General features: G+C 44.8%; 4 protein-coding genes across 9 annotated transcripts in view; 2 read left to right on the top strand and 2 right to left on the bottom strand.

The window, feature by feature from the left end:
* Positions 1-14: 14 nt before the first annotated feature.
* On the bottom strand, positions 15-3,301 carry tepsin (TEPSIN adaptor related protein complex 4 accessory protein). 3 transcript variants are annotated; one of them, XM_088359665.1, is made up of 13 exons: positions 3,189-3,301; positions 2,807-2,879; positions 2,625-2,716; positions 2,470-2,563; positions 2,332-2,399; positions 2,185-2,266; positions 2,042-2,113; positions 1,773-1,961; positions 1,513-1,699; positions 1,328-1,441; positions 1,166-1,244; positions 951-1,085; positions 15-884 (listed from the first exon to the last, which is right to left on the bottom strand). In XM_088359665.1, exons 1-13 carry the CDS (start codon positions 3,225-3,227, stop codon positions 507-509), a joined length of 1,602 nt encoding a protein of 533 aa, XP_088215791.1. In that variant the 5' UTR covers positions 3,228-3,301; the 3' UTR covers positions 15-506. The 3 variants fall into 3 exon arrangements, with proteins under 3 accessions (XP_088215791.1, XP_088215790.1, XP_088215789.1); XM_088359664.1 differs by having other exon boundaries at positions 1,513-1,708; XM_088359663.1 differs by having other exon boundaries at positions 15-1,085.
* Positions 3,302-3,601: 300 nt separating this feature from the next.
* ndufaf8 (NADH:ubiquinone oxidoreductase complex assembly factor 8) lies at positions 3,602-4,344 on the top strand. The gene is made up of 3 exons (XM_088359204.1): positions 3,602-3,891; positions 4,048-4,158; positions 4,221-4,344. The coding sequence occupies exons 1-3, from the start codon at positions 3,811-3,813 to the stop codon at positions 4,239-4,241; spliced, it is 213 nt and encodes a 70-aa protein (XP_088215330.1). The 5' UTR covers positions 3,602-3,810; the 3' UTR covers positions 4,242-4,344.
* A 151-nt stretch (positions 4,345-4,495) lies between these two features.
* slc38a10 (solute carrier family 38 member 10) lies at positions 4,496-15,288 on the bottom strand. Of its 4 annotated transcripts, XM_088359203.1 has the most exons (19): positions 15,083-15,288; positions 14,712-14,961; positions 13,641-13,758; positions 13,275-13,320; positions 13,101-13,194; positions 12,883-13,026; positions 12,434-12,558; positions 11,829-11,953; positions 10,340-10,442; positions 10,091-10,273; positions 9,691-9,802; positions 8,778-8,884; positions 8,563-8,713; positions 7,689-7,859; positions 7,248-7,628; positions 7,097-7,165; positions 6,753-6,773; positions 6,356-6,496; positions 4,496-6,279 (listed from the first exon to the last, which is right to left on the bottom strand). In XM_088359203.1, the coding sequence occupies exons 3-19, from the start codon at positions 13,697-13,699 to the stop codon at positions 5,189-5,191; spliced, it is 3,123 nt and encodes a 1,040-aa protein (XP_088215329.1). In that variant the 5' UTR covers positions 13,700-13,758; positions 14,712-14,961; positions 15,083-15,288; the 3' UTR covers positions 4,496-5,188. The 4 variants fall into 4 exon arrangements, with proteins under 4 accessions (XP_088215329.1, XP_088215327.1, XP_088215326.1 ...); XM_088359201.1 differs by lacking the exon at positions 12,434-12,558 and having other exon boundaries at positions 15,083-15,287; XM_088359200.1 differs by lacking the exon at positions 11,829-11,953 and having other exon boundaries at positions 15,083-15,287.
* bahcc1b (BAH domain and coiled-coil containing 1b) overlaps positions 14,701-19,854 on the top strand; it is a 69,357-nt gene continuing 64,203 nt past the window's right edge. Inside the window, exons 1-3 of the mRNA XM_088359195.1 lie at positions 14,701-14,831; positions 15,671-15,740; positions 15,969-16,096. The gene's annotated coding sequence lies outside the window, so the exon portion shown is untranslated. The remainder of the gene's footprint in view (positions 14,832-15,670; positions 15,741-15,968; positions 16,097-19,854) is intronic.

A 19,854-nucleotide genomic window follows, 5' to 3' on the forward strand; every position in this document is an offset into this window, starting at 1 on the left:
CAAACATCACACTATACCCAAGTGGGATCTTTTATTAGTGGACATGATAGACTGCCATTGTTGCAAATATTTTGCATTATATACTGACTCTTGCTTCTCTGGTTCCACACAAAACAATTCCAAGTGTAGACATGCACTCGAGCACCACTTGCATAAATCGACCGGCTGTAAACACAATAAATAATAGTAAGATGGTGATATAAAATAATCTTTCCTACATTTGCATTAGTATGATAGCAAACACTGGAAGACAACTCTAGGATAGCAGGTCTTCAGGAAAATGATTTTAGTGCAAAGCAGAGTGCAACTTGAATGTGTTGAAGAGGTTGTTTTTGTAGCCTGAAATGAATCCTGAGATAAAATTCAATAAACCATACTGTATCATCAGATTCACTCAATTTTTGGAGAGACAAAGTCCAACAATGTGCAGAGAGTTGGACGTGAAAACAAATACTCAATGACATCTCTGTAAGAGATTTAAAAGGTGTAAAGCACCTCGCCAGAGGTCAAGAGTTGAGAAACGAGAAAGCGGACGACTTTTGGCTGCTCTCAGACGAAGCTGGGGGGTTGGGGTGGTTCTCTTTTAGAGAGTCCTGTAGTGAGTCTGGGTCCACGTGGGACTCGGGAGTCTTTGCCCTGCTCACCAAATTCATACCACTGAACAGGGAGAGTCTGGCGGCACATGGCTCAATACCCTCGTCGTCTTGAATGGCAGTCACCTCAGTCCTAATAGGAGCCGGGGGCGGTTTCTCACAGTTGCCCACAACTAATGGGGAAATGAGTAGTTGGCTGGACGTCTGGTTGACTTGATGACTGTCGCTGGCTGGATCCTGTTTGGGGGTATCGTGAACGCCACCCATCAGGGCCTTGAACTGTCTCAGGATCTGGTAGAAGCAGATACGAAAAGAAAATATGATCTCCTGTTGAATTATTGTTACTGGCTCGCACACCTTCATGGATTTGTTGGCCACTGGTCCTGGAGGGCCCTCACTGAGTTGACGGAGCCGACGTTGCGTTGCTCCAAATATTTGCTCGAGAGACAGAAGGTCGGCAGTCATGAGGCAGGCTACAGCGCACAACGCCCTCTGGAGGTCAAAATGAGAAGGACAGTATGAGTTGGTAGTTTATCCAAAAAATGCTTGACAGTATAGATAATGGTTATTACCATGTTAACAGTGCTGGAGGGATCTTGTAGCCTGCTGGAGAGCAACTCCACCACAACCTCACAGTTGAGAGTGGAGCACCTGACAGGATTCAACAAAGGCACTCATGTCAAAAACTACAAATGGTTCCACATGAGTTGAATGAAGTTGCTGTCTGTACTGACTCTTTGGTAAAGTGCTGGCTCTCCTCATTGGATAGAAACACCCTGGAGCCTTCCATCAACTTGCTAATGAGCGCCATCTCCTGGCCGCAGTCGCCCAACTGCAACGCTTCAACCCTTTCCGACAGACAACACTTGAAGTTGCAAGTCTTTTTGGTGATTTTTTACAAACGGGTCTCTCGGCTCACCGCTCTGATAGGTCTCCGCTGCTTTCTCTGCTGGCCCCTGATTGGCTCCCGGTGCACGCTGATTTGCTACCTGCTGAGGCTCTGCTATTGGTGGAGATGTCCTGAGATGAGTTGTGAGAGGAATTGTTGCCGCTGTCAGTCTCTTCCCAGCCACCTCCAATCTGCCCTGGACACCGCTGGGTTGATCCTGTAGTGACTAAAAAAACCATTTCAATAAATTCCCCAAAATAGATTGATCCTGAAAATGTTTCGTTTTGGACCTTTAAGTTTGTGAGCAGGCAGGCTGTAGGCACATGCTGGTACAGCTACTTCTATTGGCGCAGATGGCGCCACTACAGCTCGGTAGTGGTTGTCGTGGAGACGGATGCCCTGGTGTTCCGTCGGAGGGAGGACGGCACTGGCCACTACTTCTGCAGCTTTCTGGATCTTATCTAGAAGTGAGTCGTTGCCTGTTGAAAAACACAGATCATGTAATAAGGATCATAAAAAAAAAAAAAAAAAGATGTGACTTGAACAAATAGTGAGTCACCTGTCCCCTGCTTTCCTGGATTATACCCAAAGCCTTGCATTCCTCCCTTGTGGGTGGCTGCTGATCCCATACCTGAAAAGAGAGACACATAAAGAAGCAAATTCTGACAAAAATCAATCATGTGGTCAATGATGGTCACTCACCCATTGTTGAAGTTGCCATGTTTAAAGGCAGCACACCAGTTTTCACATAAAATGAATCAGTGAAAAGTAGTCGCGCAACTTCCTGCAAACAAAGACATTACGGTTTTTTAACCTTGTGTATGATTATTATTATTATTTTTATTTTACCTGTGCAGTGTTTCTCACTTTCTGATACAAAGCCGTGCCGTGGATGGGATCAGGTGGCCCACTGTATACTTAAAAAAAAAAAAAAAAAAGAATATTCATGTTATTGCAGGCACAGAAGGGAATCATCAAACGTCCAACCTGATGCCTGCTGAATGAAGGTGGAATTCCTCCTGAGTTCAGTGAGGAAATGTTTGGAGCCATGGCCGCACAAATGAACAAAGATCTTCAGCACCTGAAACAACATTACTGGAATAAATACATGGAGATTCTATATAATCTATAAACTAATTCACCTTGAGTTTGACATGACAAGACTCAACCTGAAGCCTCTCGAGCAGGTACTCCAATAAACATTGATCATTTGCCAAAGACTCGTGGGAGATTTCTGCAAAGGGTTGACAGTTAAGGGCTTTTAATGACATGGTACATTACTGCTTAATTTAAAGTTTCTGCAAAATGGGCTGCCAAAGGATACTTCCAATTTCTTGGAAAATGTACCCAGGACAAGGGCTCTCATCATCTGCTGTTGCCTTCATCAAAGTTGGGACCTTCAGTAGAGAGTGGGAAGAGAAATCTCGTTTGTTTATACGTAAATTCACTAGTTAATCCAAAAATGAAAATGTCTGTTGTCGTGTTGCACATTATGCACCTGCTCCTTTGAAACTATGACAACACGCAATGATGAGTAAAAATGACAATAATTTATACTCTCAGTTTTAGTTAGCAGGGTGTGTAGCTAGTAGCTAATGGCATAACCAGATGGCCTCTGTGACACGTAGACAAAATGCCAAATGCGCCAGCGAGCGATTCGTTAATGCACGATTTAATAACTAATGATCAAAACAACTGTCACTTACTTTCTGAAGGAAAGCTAACCGTTCCATGAAAGAAGCCATGATTTAGCAATTGTAGCTGCGGGTTACTCATTTTTCAGTGGACCACAGTGGAGGTGGGGCTGGTTGTGACAGCTCGCCAATCAGAGGACAGGACGTCAACATTCGGAATAAAATTCAATTGGCTGTTGAGAAAACCGAAACAACCAATCGCTGAAGGGTAGACTTTTGGTGGAAATAAAAACGAGTAAATCAGAATCCAGAAATAGTATAGCCCATCAGGTATTTTTATTTTCTATTAATTATTAATTTTAGAAATATATTGAGTTAGTAGTTGTGACGTCCGCTTTGGAAACGCCCAAAAAGCCAAGACAACCAATCACAAAACGCAGAACGGCTAGGTACTTGATTGACAAACACAGGAGCGAATCAAAATGTAGAATTTTCGCTGCGTTCTTGTTACGCATGTAACGTAATGGCGGCGTCCGTATAGTTACGAAGTCATGTAATTTTCTGTTTCCTAATATTTAAAAGAAATATTTGACACATTAAGGGGGAAACGAGGAGTTAGTAAACTTCCCCGAACCTTCGGGTTCTTACTATTGCAAGGCTGAGCTAAAACAATTGCTTTTTCAGTCATAACATCATGTCAGGGTCAAATGTTTGGCATCGTAGCCGAGATAAATTGAGACGTTTTTCAGAATTCTTTGCACAATGCTCGGAGGAGGTAAGCATTGAAAGATTTCTCATCGCTGTACATGAAATTTCTTGCATTGAATCCACAACTTGTATATGTGTATTTAATATCTGCGATTGCATGTTTAACAGAAATGATGACTTTATTATTTATTGCGTTGTTTATTGTCCTATGATTGTATTCCAGGCATCAATTTATGGCAAATGTGTTGCAGCGACCACAACAAACAGGCAGGAATTAAAGAAAGACCAATGTGCTAAAGAATTTGCAGCCCTCAAGATGTGTTTTGAAATTGCTGTAAGTAATTTAGTCTACAATTGTTCCACAGGTCCCCTTTATTGACAACTGTTTTGTTACAGGCCAAGAAACACTCCAGATGAGTGGAAAATCCGGATTTGCAATAAAGTCAACAGAGGACTGAATGACTGTCAGACTCAGAAAAGGACTATACGTCACGTAAAAAAATAAAAATATTTGAATGACCATTTTGATAAACTGAGTGATGAATAGAGCTGTCTCGCAGTTCTGAAGTTCTGGGTTCAAATCTCATTCTCTGCATTTAGGTGTATGAGTGGTTGTCCATGTGTCCTGATTTGCTGGTCCTAAGCATCCCCCCAAAAAACGAATCACACAATTTTGTGACAGAGCCTTTATTATCATTTGAATACACGTAAAAGCATTGTAAATAGAAAAATAGTCAAAAAAATACTTTTGTACAAAAACGATGCATGTGCTGATGAAATGTTTTGAACTACATTTCTGATATAATACTGATACTTGTCCAAAATATTTCTGTAATCAGACAGTAAAAATAGCTGACATGACCGTTGCTGCACATGGATTACAAGACACAGAAATGAAAGAGGAAAATAGAAAGTAGCTTCAATAAACCATACAAAAAAAATTACCGTTAATATAACAGGCTGCTCCAGCATTATGTTGAATTGAGACTCAAAATTAAAGAAGTATTATATTTACAGTATTTACATCTCAATTTGAAGGGGGGGGGGGGAACAAGTATGGGCAAATTAAACTCATAATAGTCAATAGAATCAATTTGCATAGATTTATGTACATTTAAACAATTTAATAATCACTCAAATTCTGCCCCACGAGACAATAAGTTAATATGTACAAACTAATAAGCTAATAAGGACTGGACAATTTCAACATTCGCCGCATAAAGTCTTTCAATATAACTTAGAAAAAAAAAAATTCAACTCACACCTGGAAGGCACCACTGCATCTGTGAAGGCAAGCAAATCTAAGGCAACGACTTGTATATCTGGAGGCTGTCCAGGTAGAAGTGGAAAAGAGAATGTTTGAGTTATTTCATCTTCTTGTCCTCTGAGGCCTGCTTAATCTGCCGCGAGTGCACCATGGCCCCCGCGAGCAGCTTCTCCTCCAGGGCTACGTGCAGGTCGGGCCCCCCCAGCTCCAGCAGGGGCTCCAGCCCATGCACGGCCCTGGGCACCTCAAGAGCCCCGGCGTCTTGGACGGGTCCCAGGGCCCGGCGCCTCCGCTTTAGATCCAACTCTCCCTCGTCGTCCGCCTTCTCATGGGAGCCCCGAGGGCGAGCTTGGGCTTTGACCGGCTCGGCTTTGCCGTCCTCTCCCGGGTCCGCCCGAGCAGCAACTTCCTGTTTGAGGTCCCGTCCTCCTTTCTTCAAAGCTTCGCCGTCTTCATTGGAAGCCCCCTGTGCGGCGTTGCCGGCGTTTTGGGCTTCTTTGGCTCGCTCCAGCGCCTCTTGTTCTTTTTTCTCAAGCAAAGCTTTGCCCGCTTTTTCAATCTCCTGCTGGCGTCTCTCTTCGGCGGCCTTCTCCTGCGCTAATTTCTCTTTCTCCAGCTTCTCTCTCATCTCCCTCTCCTGTCGTTCCTTTTCCACCCGAGCCTGCACTTCTCTCTCGATCTTCTCCCTCTCAAGTCGCTCCTGCTCTCTGGCCAGCTTTGCCTCCCTCTCCAGCTGTTCTTTTTCTAATCTTTCTTGTTCCGCTCTCTTGTCCTCCAGCGCTGCTTTTTCCTTCTTCTCGAGCTGTTCCAGTCTGGCTTGGGCCTCGCTTTCCATCTTCTGTTTTTCATCATCCAGCTTGTTGTCTTCATCCCTGACAATTTGTTCCTTTGGCTGGTGGACCTCGGGTACTTTCCTCAGGAGAGGCACTCCTCTTGCCCCCAGCTCGCTCTGCTGATGGGACTCGACCGCGTTGTTCTCTTTGTAAGGCGCCGGAGGAGCTACCTTGGCTAGCTCGGGTGCTTTGGCTTCAATCTGAACAAGATTCGGCAGCGCGGCGGCAGCAACTTGCGGCGCCCCGACGACTTGCGGCGCCCCGGCATCTGCCGGCTCCTGCGCATCTGAGACCAGGGCTGAATCTCTGGGCTTCCCCGCTCCTCCTTCTGCTTCCTCCGCGTGCTCCTGGAGGTCTGAATGAGCAGCACATTTCACGGATGAACATTAGATTTCGAAATCTAAATCCACAAGACAATACACAAAACATACCGCCTGGCTGCTTCTGATGGATTTCTTTGTGCTGCTCTTCTATGACTGCCAGAAGCTTTTCCTGCTGATCAAGAAGTCTCTTCTGTTGCTCCTGCTGCTCCTTGATGACCTGCAGTAGTACGGCGTGGTCCAGCTGGCCTTCTACAAGGACGGAGACAGCGACTTAAAAGGAGGCCGTGGAAGGAAAGAACGACCGAGGGTGATGAATGCATTATTTGTACAAAATCTACGCTAGCATATCAAAAACTACAAGAACTACGTTAGACGACTGGGAATGGTGAGTTTAGTCCATCACACATGTCGCTATATTATTCCAATCAATATGGATGATAAATAGTGAGTTTTGAGAGATTTTAGTGATAGACCAAGAGACGGTGGAGCGGGAGGGATGTCATACCTGCAACCAGCTTTTTTATCACTGTGATCCGGCAGAGAAAGGAGCAAAGAGGTAAAGATTGAAGAGGAGAAAGAAAGGAGGGGAGGGGGGGAGCAGAAGTCAATAACAAAATGAGAAAGCGCCAAAATAAAAATAAATGCCAAGCGTGTATCCTGCATTGTCAGAGAAAGGTTCAGCTTCCCCCCCTCCCCAAATTTAATAAATAAGCAATAAGCAAGAAGGGATCAAAGCGATGACAAAAGAAGCAAAGAGTGATTAAAAGTGGCAAACACAAAAATTTAACTGTAAACTGTCTTTACGTATTCGTTCATTGTGAATAAATTCAACGTGTAATTTGCACTCACCGTCCATTTTCTCATCTCCGGCAGCATCTTTGCCATCAGCAGCTTGAGCGTCTTCAACAGCAGATGGCGCTACAATCACATCAAGGTATCAAGCTTGGAGCGCTTTTCCAACTTTGAGCCACAGATTTTGACGTTGGCCTAATCTACTCACGTTTGCCTGCAGCCTCGACGGCTTTGTCCACTTTGTCTTCATCCTCGTGTACAGCGAGCAGGTCTTTGGCCACATCGAGCTTCTCCACTTCTTTTGGGGGTACAACTTCCTGTTTCTTCTCTGCTGACTTTTCAAGCACCTCATTGGACAGGTCCTCCTTCTTCACAACCACGACTTCAGGCTTGAGGACGTTTTCCTCGCTCTCTTCAATTTTCACGGCATCTTGACCTCCGTCTGGCTCTTGATCTCGTTTGTGCTCTTCCTCCATTGTTTTCATCGCCTCCTCAAACTCGGCATTGTTCTTCCTGCTGTCTACGTGGACCTCGTCACGCGGGATGGGCGGCTCATGGCGGTGGGCTTCTCCCTCTGGCATGGCTACACCTGGGCAGACAGACAAGTGGGATTCCATGTCGTGTTCTGCCCCGGGTTCAGTTTCCTTACCTGCATCGGGGCGGTCCAACTGCACCTCCTCCTCCTTCTTGCTGTCAGGAAGTTCCACAGGTCCTTTAATCTGGGGGGCTTCCACCGGCTGCCTTTTGTTAGGTTGGAGCTCATCCACAGCCGGGAGCTCAGGCTTGTCGATGTCGATTGCTTTCACATTAGCAAGATTCTCTACGTGCGGACAAATAAAATTAATTTTCCAATTTGGCACACATAGCCAATACAATTCTACGCCGATGACGTCATATTTAAATCTGAGCAGCTCTCACCACTAGGTGGCAGTTCAATACATGGACAAAAAAAGCAAATTGCAGCAATGGCATTGAAATGAAATGGAGGTGACAAACAGGAAACGAGTGCGAGAGACATTTAAGTTGATATTGAAAAAAACCCCGAAACTATCAGGAACCTCAGCACATCAACTTTCTTTCTTACCTCCAGTTGCTTTCCCTGGCAAACTAATATTTCCTTCTTTCCTTGATATAGACGCAGCTTAAAGGCCTTTTTGAGGCGCCCAGGGGGATATTGGAAGAAGGTAGGTAAAGACGGAATTTGTTGGGGAGCGGGGGGAGGGTGTCGAGAGGAAATGAGGGAGTGGGGGTGCTGAGAAAATTGCCTCGGTCTGAAGGGCATCACTCCTGCTCCATCAATGTCACACGCTCAGAGATGCTCAGAGATACTATCAAAGTCTTATCTTCTTGCCCGGCCTGTCTCCCTATCAGTCATTCTGTTGGGCATGAGATGAGAAATAATGTCGTGTATTTTTTTTTTTTTCCTTCTTCTTACTACTGGATCGCAATTTCCTTACATTGCTTGGACTCAGATGAAAATGTTAGCGTCATTAGTGAAGGTGTTAAAGCCACCGATGGCTTACCGTGCAGCTCAATGATGTCATGTATTTGCATGTTGCTCTTGTCGGCTGCTGGAGGAGGAGGCGGAGCTTGGGCTTTGGGGCCTTGGGCTGAGATGGACAATGTGGTGAAGGTGCTGATGAGAAGGATGCCCAGACCTACGCAAAGCACGAGCTATTGGAGAAGATGAGAAACTCTTAGTTGACTTTCAAAAATGTTGTTACACGACGTCTGGCACCTGAGCGATGATGCTGCTCTTCTGGATCTTCCTGTAGATCAGAGCGGGGCATATGAAACAGATGAGGCTACCCATAGTGGCTCCAGTCAGACCCAAAATGGTTTCCACTAAAGAGACACAGAAGCAGACAAGTTGACATTGTAGTCCTACAATGCCTTCCGATCAGCAATGATGTCACCATGGCAAAAAAGGGGAGTCGCCTCTTGCTCCCCAGATGCATGCTCCTTATCTGTAACGCCATTCAAAATCAGCCACCGCCCAGCCCCTCACTCTGGGCTCGCGTCCCTGGCATCCAACTCCTGGCGGCAGACCGCCCTCGGCCCACCCCCTGGATCCGTCCACTGAGTTGGCTGGATGTCAGACACCCGAAAGGCATCGCTTATCCAGAGGACGGACATCATATTGTCTCCCTCAGATTTAGTGTCTGTTCTCCCCCGGGGTCCTTACCTCCCTTCTCCTCAGTCTATTAGTCTGATTAGAAACACAAAGAGCCAAGCACAGTGTTTTGTTTTCTCTTTTGCAGCGGCCAACCTATCAAAGGTTTAACACGCAGTGGCCATAAAAAGGATGAATGCAAGAAAACTCATTCTAACAGTTACAACTCTTGCGCCATTTTGGAACCGTGAGCGGGACCAATTCAGACCTGATGCCGAGTCAGCGACATTGCCGCCGTGCGTACGTGGAACTGCTGCGAATAACACTCCCCCCCCCCAACCGCTGTCTACCCGTCTGAAAGGAGATAAAAGTTAGAGCCCTGATTTAAGGACTGCGTTGCGGTGTGACAGTCACTGCCTCATAAAGTCACATTCGCACGGGTCGTTAAAGTGTCCCAGTGACTCTGCCCACACAAAGAAGCACGTGCACCTTTCCAGACCTCCAGTCAATGAAACACACACACAAACGGCGACTGTACCGTTGGGGATGAGGATGCCTCCCAACATGGTGCCAAACACGATGCTGAGCGTGATCATCTTGAAGCGCAGAGGGGGCATGTACCCGCCGGCTGCAAACGTGCCGTCTTTTTGCTGCGAGGGGTTGACAAGAAGACAAACTTAGACACTCGTTTGGATGTTCCTCACTTGTGTACGGCAAATGTATGGCGCTCAAGTCAGCTGTGTTTGTGTACCAAAGCTCACGTGTAGATATGGGGGCGGGTGAAATTGAGGTCACGATGGTATATTTGAGGACTTATATAGGTCACGCCATTGAGAATGACGCAGCGGTTTCTAATCAAGCACAGCAAACACACGCATGGATAGGCTGAGCGTGCCGCTATACTGTTTGCGGTCACGGAAGAGAACTTCCAAAGTCACCTGCTGCTCGAAGAGCATGGTGTTGATGGCCTGGCGGCACGGTAAGATCATCATGGGGAAGCCGACGGCCACGGACATCATGAAGCCCACTCGGATGACCTCGGTCACCAGGTTGGAGGGGAAGTTCATCAACACGTTGCCGGCGATGTTCTCCGTGAAGCTGACATAGCCGAAGAATCCCACCTGGAGGAAAGAAATGGGAGTCTTAATCGTCGGCGTGAAATAAAAAGATGGCGTGTCGGCACTGACGGTGATGTAGAAGACTGTGACCACGTTGAGGGACGAGGTGAAGATGGTGCTCATGCGTTTGACTGACGGCTCGTCCAGGCTGTCGTAGGTGGGCAGCACCTGACTGCGAGAGACAAGCATACCGACATGGAAACAGCGGGCGAGAGCATTCGTAGCAAAGGAAATTACTTTTCTGTTCTGTTATCTCATGTTCTGTCCTTCTCTGTTTCACTTTCACACGCTTGGAAGTTTATGAGCAAGAACTGCCCTGGACTCCCACTCGGTGCTTCATCCACAAACCATTAAATCTCAATGCCAAGGTTAAACAAAATGGCATACGTTTTTTTTTTTTTTTTTTTTGCACCCAAGCCTTTAAAAAAAAAAACAAGGCCAGCTCCCATTCGGTCATAATGGCAATGTTAAGTAATGATGTAACGGCGAGTAAACACGGTTCATGAATGTAATAAAACTCCAATGTGCTGAAAGCTATTTAATCAGGCCGTGACTGCATCAGCGTTGGCGCGTAGGAGGGCCACAGTCCAGCGTGTTGATTCGTGCTTTGGCTTCAGATGCCTGCCTGCCATCTAACGGCGCTCCCGCATCGCTCGGGCCCTGACAACGGGCCAAACACATCACCCTGCCAACTATCACTCAGCGCCACTAGTGGGACCTGGCACCCAGACACACAAAGCATTTGAGTGTGTGCGCAACTAATTTTTTTATTGCACGTAGCTGCAGTCAAATGTGGTTTTTTTTCCTATTATAGTTTCTAAAGTGAGAATAAATTGTCAATTTGAGATTTGAATTTCAGAGAAGAGTGTTGTTACCATTATGCCCAATTTAAATGATTAAAAAAAAAAAAATCAAGTATATAAAATGAGGTTTCAATTGCTGTCATTTCCAATTTCCACATAATTATAAAGATGCCAATGGAGCATTTTCCCTTCAAATGCATACAATTATTTTTTTCTTTTCTGAATTCACTCAATAGGCTGTCGCCTGAGTCACAGGCTTGACGTCACTTACCTCTCGTTCTCACACAAACACACATACACACACACACACTCTAAATCTGCTGCATTCAAATTACATGACGTGAAATAACCCATAGGAACGATTAACATAGAAGACACCAAAGAAGAAGAGCATGCAGATGACTTTGAGAGAAGAAAAACTCTAAAAGTTAAACATATTGATGCTACGGATAAAAGGCGGGATAAGAAAATAAAAAGTTGAATGAGAAGATGATGTGAAACTCCCACTGTCTAGCCATAATGGGCAAAATAATCAATTGTGTGACCGTGAGAGGGACAGTAGAAGAATCAGCAGCGTCGTGGTGAAATTATAATTCCCTTGCACTGCATATTGTCAGATTGCGCTTTCCAGAAATCATGCAAGGATAAAATGTGACCACCCATCCACCGTGGGGTCTTAGGGGGGGACCACTATATGTCAGTCACTGAGCTTGTGAGACGTTTACAGTCCAGTCCTGTGCAAGAGGCGTACTTACGACTGACAGGCGAAGGCCATCCCACAGATGGGGAGACAGCGAAACACCCCCTCCCAGCGCACCACATTGACCTGCCCTAGCCATCGGCCACTGAGCAGCCCGTGTTTGAATGAAGACAGCACCATCTAAGGGGAAGGAGGGGGGGAAGGGGGTTACAGTGCAAACCAACTTAAGACAGGTGAAGGAAGAGGGAAAGGGGGGGGCTCCCATGCAATAAATAACTCATGAATGAGGAGAGAACCAGAAGAAATGAGGACATGGACAGCCCATGCTGCGCAGAAACCTGCCAAAGTCAAAACGATGAGGATGGCAATGAAATAAATAAAATGAGAGTAAACAAGGAATAAAAATGAAAGAAGGCGAGCGAAAGGTTCATCCGTGGAACCACTTTGGAACTGTACCCGGCCTGCTCAACAAGATAAGAAGGGGTCTAAAATATTGACTATTAACACTGCTACTGCCATCCAAACAAACACACACACACACGTGAGGAAAATCAAAGGGTGAGAAATTGAGGAGAAGCTGGCGAACTGAACGTTCTTTCACCCACTCCTCCTCCGCTGCCCTCCTGATGGTGTGAGACGGGGGTCCTGTGGTTTACTTACGGATGACAGCAGAAGGTGGTGGCGATAATGGGCAGGCACTGAATGACGCCCTTCATACGCCACAGGTGAACCCGCTCCAACCAGGAGCCCGAGACTATGCCGTAGCGCAGGGACGACAACACTATCTACATGAGCAGCGGGGAGAGCGGCGGGAGAAAGTGGAGAAGGGCGTCAGAATGGAGAGGGAGGGGGGGCAGAAAGTCAAAATGAGGGACAGGAAAGAGTGGGAGGGATGAGAAGGAGATTTGTGATTGTTAGAGGGATCAGTAAACGTATTCCAGGTTGTCGCCACGACCTAATAAGTTACTTGCAAGGTGCGGTGAGAAGTCTGTGGAAGCAGGAGTACATTGTGAGTGCACAAACACACAGATGAGATACGACAGGCAAGAAAGAGCCCCCCCACACCCCCTATTTGGCATTGCACGTTCCAAGTGGAGCGATCGACTCACTGTGAACATGAAGAAGGTGTAGAACATGAGCGCCATAGCCGAGAAGGACTGAATGGAGGACATCATGTTCCTCTGCAGACTCAATGGGAGCACGATGAAGAGCGACACGGCAATCAACAGCAGCACGCGAAAACCGCCCGTCACCTAGATAAAAAAAATTTTAAGAACCAAATTGTTCTCGTGCTATGTTAAATTCTGGCATTGATATTCATGCAAACCTGCAAGCCCAAAAGCTGGGCAAAAAAATTGGAACCCAGATCGGCAATGACCACATAAAAGGCGATGCACGTCCCCAACATCAAGCCGATCATACTGCAAGGACACGAGAAGCCGCAGCATGTCAAATATATTGTGTGTGTAAACGCAGACATAAATGTGTCGTATTGACTCACCTGGTTTCCACCAGAGTTTTTCCTGCTTTGCCGTAAGCGTGGAAAGCTGCAAAAACAAATATGACGTCAGCGTGTGAACAATCTGTGTACAAACACAAGGCCATGTCTAAAAATAGTCTTTCTCTTTTGATATTAGAATCAGCAAAACAAAGCATGCCACACTAAAAAGAAATTCTCACACATTTAAACACACTTTTTAAACATAAAAAAGAATTCTAATATTTTGCTGCCTGCTCCAATAGATTTCATTTAGATAATATTTTCAGAAAATAGATTTTTATGGTAAACAGAAAAATGTGAAGGTATTATTTCACATATTACAAAAAAAATTGTAATTCCTGCACATTTTCCCAGATGACATCTCACCCAATCCCGCATAGGTCCTTCGCTTGGTATTGCTGGCAGTGTGAACGAGGAACATGCATGACTTGTGGGTCATCCAGGAGCAAAGGAACAACAGGAGCGTTCCCAGCACGATCCCGCACTGAGACAAAAACAGGAAGACAACAAACAAAGACACAACCATGAACAATTGCGCATACATAACCAATTTGATTTTATTATAAAAACGACGCTTCGCCCGTCATCATTTCATCAGCTCTCTTCTAGTTTTGACTGCAGCATTACATTGTTACAACATTTATTCCTGTGCAATGTTGCAGTAAAAGGTCATCCTCCATTAAGAAAAGTAAACTTTCCAAACTAACCTCAATGATAAGTGTTCCTCTAAAGTACTTTTAAAGAATCCCCATCCTTGTTTTCCTGCTTAATGAAGGCCTCCGGTTTAATTTGACTCATGAGGAACTACTGTAAAAAAATAAATAAATAAAAATCCTGCACCTTGGGCTATGTCATTGACTATCAATGTTTTACGATTGAGACGCTACTGAGCTTCATTAACTTGTTGACGAAAAAACAAGCTAATCACTGCAGTAAATATCCAATGGGATATTTGCGTAGTAAAATCCAGAGCCAAGCTTCATTTTCTCCCACAAAACAAATGTTTATTTACATGATTACTGTGTGGTAACTGTTGTTTATTGAAACAAATATCAAATCCCAGAGGATGGAATTTACTGGATGAGTATAGCCAAGATTTTAATTTTATTTTAAGCTGTATGTTGGTCTCTTATGATAAACACAAAAGGGGAGTTTGCAGTTGTTGCAACATCTTAGTGGCAAATAAATAAAAACACTTGATTGATTACTAAAGTTCATGACCTATTGTACACTTAATGAGTGGGAAGGCACTCCAAAAAGCCAACTATTCAAAAATATAAGTTATTATTAATATCGTTATTAATAGTAATGAGCAAAAAAAATGAAAACAAACATTTAAAAAGTTAATTTCAGTTTTAAAAAGCGGGCCTTGAAACGTGTGCGCGCCCGCACTCACTTTGAGGTGATACGAGCACGCGCACGCCATCATTAACACACCTGTTTGAAGCAGAAGGGCATCGTGAGCACACTCACGCCGACGATGCTATTCACCACGTTCATGATGAGACCCCAGTTCGACGCCGTCATTTTGGGAAAGGCTACCTCTTCTTTCCTTCGGTAGGCGAATTCCAAACAACACGAGGAAAAAAACCAAAATATAATAACAGGGGTAAACGTCAAAACGTCACAGTTGTCACGGGGTTCGTCTGACTTCCGGGGTTCATCAGTTTCTGTCAGTGACGTGGCGCTGTAGGGACAGTAAACATACGTTAAATACTTTCAACCTTAGAATATAAAACATAGTATAACGTGAATGTATACGTTACAAAGAAGGTTTTATCAACAAAAAACAAATATAGGAACTTTACCGTCAGTTTCATCGTACACCGAGCGCGTCGTCGACCTGTTTATGTAATCATGAATTATAAATATGGCGACGTTGTCTACAAAGTAGCGTGCAAGATGTTATTTAAAAAAAATAAAATAAAAAAACACTGTTGGAAATAGTAAATCAAATGCGCTCAGAGTGGTTTGCCCCCAAGCAGCTCACACTCGTAACTAGGAAGTAACGACTGTAGTCGAGGAAGTGAATAAAGACAACACAGGCTGCGCCCTCCATGTCAGTGAAACACTCGGACGCCTCCTAGCGTGTCGATAGTGCTTGTACTTTTGTTAGAAAGTCCAAAAAAAGCACTGTTCAAATTTGGAATACGTTGATAAAAGTATAGAAACCAAAATGTACTTGCATGCAAAAATCTGTGTGTGTTTTTTCCCAACTGTCAATTTATATCCATGACCCATTCTAATAAATGTTTACATCATGACATCATCCACAAAGCTTGAAAAGAAAGTAACAAGATAGTTCGATGTGATCTGGATTATGTTGCGTTGCACTTGTGACCTGTCACAACAATAAAGTTTAATCTAATCTAGTCATTTGTTTCGAATGTTTTCAGACTTTCATCTGATAAATGGAGATGCCGATGCCATGTTTCAGATGTCTCTGTTGAGAGCAGTTAACAGCAGGTAGCATCACTGACCCCCTTCCAGATGGTTCTATTTAACTGCTTGTGGTCCATATCATTAACTATTCCAAGCATTTATTATGTTTTTCTTCCTTGTTACTTTAATAATACCATTGTATGACCTGTCCCAGCACCTGAATATAGAGTTGTGAGTGAAAACAGTTACAAAATTAATATGGGGAAGAAATATATATATATTTAGTCATTTTAAATATTGCTATATTTACAGGTGGACCTCAATTTATAATGGCACCGACGTTTGATGTTTTGTGGTTTTGCCATGAACCAACATGGAGTGCATTTGATGTTTTGTGGTTATTCCGTGGACAAAAGTATGCAAACCAACATGGAGATAAGGTAAGAAATGTTTTATTATTTGTAATACAATTCGGGGACATTAGGGACTCAATTGCGTTGAAAATGGGTCATATAGGACCAAACTTAAAACAGTTGGGGCCCTTGCACTTAAAAAGTGCGGCCGACTTCCTCTTACACTGATTGGCTTTGTAATCATAACAACACTAATATATCTATGTATATAAGTGGATCCTGTTTTCCCAGCCTTCCAATTCCGGTCAGGAAAGGGAAACAAGAGGCTAAAGGTGTGAAGGTAAACACACCAAAAAGAACAAACCCTAAAATGTACTCAGGGGGGAAAAAAACATTAAAGTCCAGCACTTTCAATGTAACTTGTGATGGTTTATTCCTGCTGCCTGCCTGGTGCCCTCTCAGATAGAAGACTATTGTGTTGTTTGACCAGGAAATGGAAGAAAGACTGAAGCGGTGGTGGGAGGGGGGACGGGGGGAGAGTTTTACTCAAAAAGGGTTACGCTGTATCTCCAAAGATCAAGGTTACTCTGAGGCTGGGATGTGATGGTTGGGGGGGGGGGGGGGGACAAAGTGTGTGTTGTATAATTAATGAAAAATACAACAATTGTTAAAACATTTGAAAAATGAATTGCAAATAAGAAGTACAGGTAAGTGGAAAACCAGGTAAGTTTTTGAATTTTGATTCTAAAAAATGAAAGTGATGTTAGTATTTTGTTTTATAGTATGCTTGTTTGCATTGCGCCTATGTACACGTTACAAATGTTTACAATATTTACCATTGCAAAGCAACTTTTTAATTGTTCATGTTTGTTTTATTACACATATTGTTTTAAAAAAAAAAACACACGTTGCACAATCTGTTATTTGGTAGCCCAGGAAAATATTGATAGCATTTCCATTCATTTCAATTGGGCCAAGATTATTTGAGATGCGATTATTTTGTGTGAGTGGTCAAGGGACAAAATAAGTTGTCTCAAAATACGGTCACTGACAACCTTCTACGATTCTAATTTAGTACACGATAAATGCAGCGTCTTATCGATGTGTGTGTGCATATGTGTGTGATCAGAGCGGTTAAGACAGGAAAGCCCTGCTCCTCGTGCACCGATGACCCCTCCAAATCAATGTGACAGACCACTTGATTGGCTGGAGGGTCCCGTCTTTCCGCACCTAATCCCTCAAGGTGGACCCTCGGCCAGGCCTGCTGCGTATAAGTGCGTGTGCGCGCGCGCTGGCTCGCGCGTGTATGTGTGTGTGTGTCTTTCTGCACCTAATCCTTCAAGATAGAGCAAAAGCCACGAGTGGAGGTATACTGCCGCAGTTATAGGGGTCAGGCCTGTGTGTGTGTATGTGTGAATGCTTGAGTTCTTCTCCCCGGTAGTCCAATTAAGAGTGCGGCGTAGCGATGTATATTCCAAAGGGTCAGTCATGTGTTTGGAAGTAGTCGTGGGTTATCGGGGCGGGGCGAGGGGCACATTTTAGGGCAGATTTGGACAGATAACCCACTTTGGGTGAAATTAGACGCAGGCATCTGGATTTGACCCGGGGTCCTCGCTGTGACCCCCAGAGTGACCGAGGGGGTCACGGGGCACAAAGCAGAGCGGTGACCCCATGCAGGTCAAGCATGCGGGCGGCTGAAAGGACGCCTTTGTGGGGGCCTGCCGTGCTCGCTATTTCCCATGAGCGCCAGGGGACCGCGTCTGCCCAGGAAACCGGAGGCGGAGAGACCAGGCGTGTGCGTGTGCGCGCGTACACCGTAATTGATTTTTGTTTGGATTTCAAGTTGCTTGATGTGTGATTATCCCTGACAAGATGCCCTGATTCTTTATTTGTGACCTTCCCACGTGGGTGTGTTTGATTTTCCTGCACTCTCCGAGAGATTTAGTTTGTCTCATGGAAACTTTGTCATGACAGTACCCATTTTATTCCCGTTCAAATAATCCCTCCTGATTCCAGAGCATCTCGAAATCACGGAGAGTTCATTCTCGCGTGCGCTGATGTTCGAGTGTGAAAGATTCGAGGTCGGCCCGTGGTCGACGCCGCTTGTGTACATCTGTTAGCGGCTCCTTAATGAGCGCGCGCCGCCGCCGCCTCCTCCGCAGCTTGCGTGTGGCCCACGGAGAAGCAGAGAGGAGCCCTCTGCTCCGGTAATCACATTTAATTACACACCAGCATTAGACGGCCCATGAATAGCGTTTTTAGGCAGGCCTCTCACACTGGAATTGGCCGCGTCCCACTCCACATTGCCTACCTTTGTCCCGGCCGTCCCCTCTGTCTTCTATTAAGACTTTGTTAGTTGACCATCAGCAAGGCACTAACGGATAACGCCGCACATTAGCAACTCCAAGGTAAAGCGCACAATAGGCGTTTTTTTTGGCTGAGCGGCGTGTGTCAGTCTCATTAATGAGGCAAATGGACCACACATTAGACTCATTTAAAAGAAAGGCTCCCAGAAAATGCTGCACGTCTGCTCTGGTATTATTTAAGCTTAAAAAAAAAAGAGAGAGGCAAAGCGTATTCTGTTCATCTCCAAGGGAGGGCGGGCGGGGGTATAGGTGGTCGCAAGTGTGAAATCAATTTTTGAAGCAAAGCAGTTTGAAGATGCGGGCGGGAGAGAAAGATGCCAGGTAGCCATCTGCACGCCACGCACGCACGCAGAGCAGCGTTTACGTGTTCATATCGACATCTTATCAACTGTATGTTTATGCGTAAAATTATGCTCCCCCTCTGCCCCCCAAGAAAAACCCGGTTTTAGGTCAACACATGTAAAACAGTCACAACGGTAGCAGCAGTAATCATTCTTTGCAGAGGATAAAGAATACTATAATATAGTTATATTGTCTGTCTACATGTGTTGCTTCACGTTATTGTTCGAATCGCCGTTAGCATTACAAGACTGCCGCGTAAATGCTGTTTGTTAATATGGTTTTTCCTCTTGTGTTAGCATCAAGCTAGCAAACTTAGAGGCAAAGTTGTTTTAAATACACAATACCAAAGCAAAAAAAAAAAAAGTCGTATCACTTGTAGCTCACGGCACCATACTGTACTGTATTTTTTTTTTTAGAGTTGTTAAATGTTACTGTACTCCTCTCATAACATCATCACTTCCTGGCTCAGCCAGTATTATTTTCCATTTTCTGCTCTAAAACACCGTTTGGGAACGACGTCCTTACCAATTTGCCCCGGCTTTCGCTCAACCCCTCCCTCCCATTCTCCGTCACACGCCGGCGTACACACATCCACACAGTCTCGAACTGACCATAAATCCAGTTTGTTTTTCAAAGGCCAGACTCGTAAAGAGACGAGGTGACAGAGCAGCACTGATGGGTCAATATAGCCTCTCTTGCTACAACACCCGTGCACGCGCTCACATGCACTCTCATACAAGATGCATGACCCCCAACGCCTTACGTACACACACAGGTATGTCGAATTTGCATGAGAACACATTGACTTTTATTCATATATGCATATTGTATGCACACACACACACACACACACACACACTCACACACACACACACATACACACACACATTAACAGGGGCAGTGCGCTGTGAATGGTATGTTTGAGTGGAACAGAATGACTGCGGGAATTCATGCTGGCTTTCCTCTATTAAATCTGCTCTGAGGCTTGCTGTGTACGGGAGTGCTGACGTCCCGGCCCACTGTGATGATCTACAGCCTGTATGTGTGTGTGTGTGTGTGTACCTGTTGCCAATGATCTATCGCTCAGGGGGAGTTTTATATAGCATATACGAACATTTGTGCCCATTTGCACGCATT

This window comes from Syngnathus floridae, chromosome 18 (assembly GCF_059516105.1).
Source record: "Syngnathus floridae isolate MCC-2025c chromosome 18, RoL_Sflo_1.0, whole genome shotgun sequence".
Lineage (NCBI taxonomy): Eukaryota > Metazoa > Chordata > Actinopteri > Syngnathiformes > Syngnathidae > Syngnathus > Syngnathus floridae.

What these genes read in the sequence shown, in the direction of transcription:
- tepsin (XM_088359663.1), bottom strand. Translation starts at nt 3,227, where the DNA reads ATGGCTTCTTTCATGGAACGGTTAGCTTTCCTTCAGAAA. An exon ending in GGTTAGCTTTCCTTCAGAAA is followed by an intron (nt 2,880 to 3,188) that starts GTAAGTGACAGT and finishes TCTCTACTGAAG; the next exon opens with GTCCCAACTTTGATGAAGGC. An exon ending in TCCAGGAAAGCAGGGGACAG is followed by an intron (nt 1,962 to 2,041) that starts GTGACTCACTAT and finishes GTTTTTCAACAG; the next exon opens with GCAACGACTCACTTCTAGAT.
- slc38a10 (XM_088359201.1), bottom strand. Translation starts at nt 14,801, where the DNA reads ATGACGGCGTCGAACTGGGGTCTCATCATGAACGTGGTGAATAGCATC. An exon ending in CGTCGAGGCTGCAGGCAAAC is followed by an intron (nt 7,166 to 7,247) that starts GTGAGTAGATTA and finishes ATGTGATTGTAG; the next exon opens with CGCCATCTGCTGTTGAAGAC. An exon ending in GATAAAAAAGCTGGTTGCAG is followed by an intron (nt 6,497 to 6,752) that starts GTATGACATCCC and finishes CCGTCCTTGTAG; the next exon opens with AAGGCCAGCTGGACCACGCC.
- ndufaf8 (XM_088359204.1), top strand. Translation starts at nt 3,811, where the DNA reads ATGTCAGGGTCAAATGTTTGGCATCGTAGCCGAGATAAATTGAGACGT. An exon ending in TTGCACAATGCTCGGAGGAG is followed by an intron (nt 3,892 to 4,047) that starts GTAAGCATTGAA and finishes ATTGTATTCCAG; the next exon opens with GCATCAATTTATGGCAAATG. An exon ending in AGATGTGTTTTGAAATTGCT is followed by an intron (nt 4,159 to 4,220) that starts GTAAGTAATTTA and finishes GTTTTGTTACAG; the next exon opens with GCCAAGAAACACTCCAGATG.